Consider the following 5,739-nt stretch of genomic DNA (forward strand, 5'->3'; position numbering starts at 1 on the left):
TAGCTATGCTTCATTTGGCAAAACGGGATAATATTTTTTAATCCCAAAAAATTAGTTCTGTATTTTTCTGGAATGGGGAGTAATTACATTGTACTTGTGGAGACATTTTTACCATCCCCCATAAGTAAAATCATCCAACTTAATACGCATACATGTATTATGTAAAATGTTATGCACATAGCCTTATTCTGTACAAATATTTTAAAAAACCTTCATTGTTTAAAAAATACAGATTTAATGTGTCCATAAAGTGGACCTAAATGACATAAAATCTTGCGGATGATTATTGTAGCATTATGTTAAAATATTTTGTATTGATATACCTCATATATAGATTCATGCCATCTGATTGGTTAAAAGTGGGGGCATTGTTTTGACTATGCCCTGTATTTGAGAGAATTTCATCAAAATGAACTATACCGGTCATGGAAATGAACTATTGACCGGTCACGTGCGTCCTGATCAAACTGCGCAATCGCAACTACGTACATCCATTTGGTATATATGACAAATATTGACTGCTTTATATTCAGGGCATGGTTAAAATTATAGGCCCGCAGTGATCTTAAAACCATGCTATGACCTCGGCTGCGTCTCGGGTCATAACATGGTTTCGAGATCACCGCGGGCCTATAATTTTAACCATGCCCTGAATATAAAGCAGTCAATATTTTTACTTGTTTTTAAGAATGCTTTTAGAACATTATTAAAACATTTTATACCCTTTATAAACCCTGACAATAAAACATTTTCTGTATAACATTTTGTGTTTGCTGGGTTTACACCCCAACCTTCCAACATAAAAAGCAACAGATTTGTATAAATGTGATGGATTGATTTAGCACAATGGGCTATTCGATTTAAAATCCACACTACCCCTGTGGAAGATTTTGGAAATATCTTCCACAGGGGGAGTATGTTTTTCAAATATAATTGGTCAGAGTTAATCATTTTGAAACCCAATCTCCCCCTGTATTTACCTTTATCTTCCACAGCTGGAGTGAGTATTACAAATGGAAGTTACCCAATTGTCTATTCTATTCACAACCTATACTCCCTCTGTGGTAGACTTGAGCAAAATCTTCCACAGGGGTAGTGTAGAATTTAAATGGAATATCATTACATAAGATCATTGCACTTTACAGAAAGACACATACAGTAAAACCTCATTATAACGAAATCTGATACAAGAAAAACCCTGTTATAAAGAAGTATTTTTCCAGAACCAAGACACAAATTTGTTTGTTATTTATTGTTTTTACAACCCTGATATAATGAAATTTGGATATAAAGAACTAATTTTTCTGTCCCTGACAACTTCGTTATAATGAGTTTCCACTGTATATACAATAATCATTTTAGCATCATCTGTAGACATAGCTCTATAGACCACTTGACATCATTGTTTATCAACAAAGGCGAGGGACTGGTCTATCGATATGCTTGAACGAACCGCTACATTGTTCAATGGCTTTCTTGTACTATATGAAATGCGGTGGGCGATTTAAAAAGAACGTGCCCTGAGCAAACTATGATGCGTACGCACGATGCAGGGCGAAGAACAATGAAAATTGCCATACTTCGCGTGCATACTGCCAGGCAATGATGTCACATGTCAAGTGGTCTATACAGACACATACCCTATCTGACCTACATATAAAATAACCATCGCAGCCTGGATCAGCTCCCAGGTTTCATACAGGTGTAGATCCCACATACACCAAAACACATGTAGGCCTAATCATAAGTTTACATTAATTTTGATTATGCCTACATAATGTACTAATGATTCTAAAGAGCATGAAAGAGTGACTCATATAACCTTTTATTATTGAAACCTATTTTGTTTTCCATCTTTTTTAGAAAGAAAAATCTACTGGTGCGATGACAAGTTAGATTACATTGGCAGGGCAAATATGGACGGTAGTGAACCAGAGAACCTCTTCAGTAAATCATCTTGGTTTTTGCCTAATTTGGTTTATCAGCCAGAAAGTATTGCTGTTCATGGAGATTATGTATATTTTGTTGAACTCATGGGCTTCCAGGTTAGTAATGCAATCATTTTATAAGCAGTGGGGTAAGTGGGAATCGGGAGGCATCCCAGAACTTAAACTTTACCATACCCTATCATTCAGGGCTAAGGGACAAGAACTCCAAAATAGTTACAAAAAGACATGCCCATCAATCATTCACCAGTAAACTCAAAAGCTCTTTTGCAAATTCCATTATTTGGGATAATTGTCAAATTTTAGGATTTTTAGAATTTGTTCCTCCTACCCCCTCCCCCCCAAAAAAACCCAAAACAACCAACCTTATTGCTGCCACTAAGCAAAACTCTCCAAAGTAAAAATACAGTATCTGCAAAAATAGCAATGCATTTTTCCAGATGAAATCCATACACTGCCTATGGAAGACATGACCTTAATCTTCCAAACAGGGAGTGTGAATTTCAAATGGGGTTACCTGAATGGGTGACTCCATTTGAAATGGGAGATTAAGATCATGTCTTCCATAGGGTGTATGGATTTAAACTTACATATATTAAGCCAATTCTGAACTCTAACATGGACATGGTATAGACCGAAATACCCCCCATGTTTGACTAGTTTGCCCTGTTAACTAATACTTTACTTTTTACTTTCAGGTAAACCGTATGCCAAAAGATGGCTCATCAAGACCAAAGAAAGTCGGCAAGGTGGAGAAAGTTCTTTTTGTTCCTTATGGACCATTGCAAGGCCCAGTAGATATTTATATTCACACTGGTAGGTGGTGATAGTTTGAAACTCAAAGGTATTATTCCGAGTTCCGATCCTGTGATCGCTAACACGTTCTGCATGTGAACTCAAGGTGTATCATTGAATCGGTCACATCTACACTGTGTGTATATCACTATTTGTTTTAGTCTTATTTATACATCCCAGCTGTGTGAAGCTCCACTCAATAATAATTATACAACCAGTGAGCTAATACACACATACCATTTTTTTGTTTTACCTCATTTGTTTGGCTCAAAATTAAAGAGAACCATGTGATCAGTGAAAACTAATTTCAAGGCCCATTCCCGGGGCCCATTCAGTGATTTGCTCATCCGACGATCATAAAAAACCATCAAAAATTCATATTTTGGTACCTTTGTCATTGTCATAGATGTGCTAACATAGCAAATAAGACAAATAAGACATTTTACATGAATCTGTAATTTATATACTGACAGTATATAAATTAGCTACATGTGTTTGAATGGGACGTCAACTTCATCAATACTGCGGTTTTCTGTTTTTTTTTGCCCAATTCTTCATTTCAAAAATACCAAATGACATTTGAATGACTTATCGTTCACTTTTAAGCAATTTATAAACAATTTATTTTTTTTACACTTGCACTGGGATCACTGAATGGGTCTTTAATGGTTGGGTGGAGGTGAATGACTATGCAAGGGATTTATATGTGTTCGGGTTTGTGGTTATGTTTGGGATGTGTGGTGCGGCCCGGGTGGAGTTGGGTGAGAATGTGGTTATTGTCGATTTAGGGTTAGAAAAGCATTACAAATATCGATCAGGAAATTTCAACTCTATAGCAGAGGTTTGATGTGGTAGAACAGATAAAAAAAAAATCATTTACGGTATATCTTTCTTTACACCTTTGATTCTAGATTTCGATTACTGCAGCACATCACCATGCAAGCAAGGTGGACAATGTAAAGGAGGCAAGGGCTGGTATAGATGCAATTGTATACCAGGTACAGGTGGACCATTCTGTGAAAAAGGTACAAGGTTTATCTCAGCTCTCAGTACAAAGAGGGGCAGCCGAATAGAGGCAGCCCAGATGTTCACTCTGTATTTGAAGGTGTAGCACAGGATCATTCTGGAATTTCAAAATACCGGGAAAAACTTCACTGCGCATGTGTGCATCCCACGGGATGTGATGATGCAATCACATTAAGTGATATATAGGCAAGCTTTCGTTGGCCCAGCCAGCGAAAGACCTGTGGCTATGTGTCGACGACCTAGTGCTTGGCATGCGAGGGGTCGCAGGTTTGAATCCCACCCAGAGCAAACAACTTCTGTGTTTGTTTTATCTCCATATTCCTTCCTTCATTCCCTTTCAGTCACCAAAAAGCCCTTTGGGCATTAGCATTAATAAAGATTTTGTGATGTGAATTTTCTGTATTTTTACTCTATATTTTTGCCTTGATCTTAATTTCAAATTTGCTAACTTTGGCCAAAGTCATGTCACAAGTAATACATCATTACCCTTCAGTGGCGTACTGTGGTCGCCCCAACCCCGGGGGGCTGAAGTAAATTCAATTTTGCCGTCCCTTCCTCAACAGCCCGAAAAGGTTGACCCAATTTTTTTCTCGGTCGTTTGAAAAAGTGAAGAGCAAAAATAATAATAAAAAAAGGGTTTCAGGCGCTAGCACCCTAAAAGCAGCACATTTTGATGTATAGTGCCATTTTTTCACAAATTTTTATGCTTTATCAAATTTTTCCACCCTTTTTATTTACTAATTCTTTTTGCCGCCCCTTCGTTTTTGCTGCCCTTCTTCTTCCGCCGCCTTCATTTTGGCCACCCCTGCTTTGACCCGTGGCGCCCCCAAAAATATCGCATGCCCTTTGTAATGTATTTCTAACAATTCTTGCTATTCACAATGTAAATTTCAGCTGAGCCGTTATTACATGGTGGTATGGAACCAAACAGTCAAAAGGAGGGAGGTGCCAGTGTTGGAGGTATACTAGGTGGTCTTCTTATCATAGCTTTAATCATCATTATCATTGCTGTTGTATGCTACAGGAGAGGGTAAGCTGAATACTAGGCTATTCCAGTTGAAATCCATACACCCCCTATGGAAGACATGACCTTGATCTTCCACACAGGGGTGTGAATTTCAGATGGGATTGCCTGAATGGGTGACTCAATTTGAAATCTAATCTTTTAGGATTAAAAAAACACTATCCTCTTTTGCCAAATGAAACAGAGTTAAGTCACAATCATTTAAGTTACCGTATTCATTCCAATAAGCGCCCAGGGCGCTTAACAAAGTCATTTTGGGTGGGCGCTTATTTTTTACCTGGTTTACCTATATCAACATCTATCAGTCACTTCAACATTAATGGTACCCTTTAGCAAATTGAATATACCCTGGGTGGGCACTTATTGGGGCATGGGCGCTTATTGGAATGAATACGGTAGTACTAACTGGCAATAAAAGTCAAATTTGATTCCTGTTGCAATTTGAGGGAAAATGTAGTCACAAAATTCAGACTTGACACAAGTCTAATCATTCAAAAATTTGGCTATATGCAAGTATTCGAACACTTAAAACAAAAGCGATATCATAAAGATACTCAACCTAAAATACCAAATAAAGTAATCATTAGATGGGTAATTTTGTTCTGCGTATTTTTGATACTTGTGACTTCATTTCCCAAGTTATAATGAGAAAAGAGAGCATTTCAAAAGTGACAAATTTGGGCCATTTCCCCCTTCAGGGTGATTTCTACCGGCCAATTCTTACAGGCTCATTATAGGCTCAACACTCGCTCAATGTGCTCATAATTAGCAGGTATCGAAAGAAACGCCTGTATAAATATTGTCGCTTGTGAAATGCCCTCTATTTTATTCTAATTGGACATTACAAAAGAGTGCCTTTTCATCATCATCCTGATCACTAATAGTATTCTACAAACATTTTTTGCATTCTATTTATGGTAAAATTAACTTTTCTTAATATCCATACAG

The 5,739-nt window shown here is 37.4% G+C and overlaps 1 protein-coding gene across 1 annotated transcript in view; it reads left to right on the plus strand.

Moving 5' to 3' along the window:
* The window catches only part of LOC140146137 (low-density lipoprotein receptor-related protein 2-like), a 38,764-nt gene that overhangs the window by 30,319 nt on the left and 2,706 nt on the right, over positions 1-5,739 (plus strand). The window contains exons 5-8 of the mRNA XM_072167896.1: positions 1,864-2,045; positions 2,645-2,762; positions 3,653-3,766; positions 4,662-4,797. Coding sequence (XP_072023997.1) covers positions 1,864-2,045; positions 2,645-2,762; positions 3,653-3,766; positions 4,662-4,797 — 550 coding nt within the window. The remainder of the gene's footprint in view (positions 1-1,863; positions 2,046-2,644; positions 2,763-3,652; positions 3,767-4,661; positions 4,798-5,739) is intronic.

This window comes from Amphiura filiformis, chromosome 2, assembly GCF_039555335.1.
Source record: "Amphiura filiformis chromosome 2, Afil_fr2py, whole genome shotgun sequence".
Lineage (NCBI taxonomy): Eukaryota > Metazoa > Echinodermata > Ophiuroidea > Amphilepidida > Amphiuridae > Amphiura > Amphiura filiformis.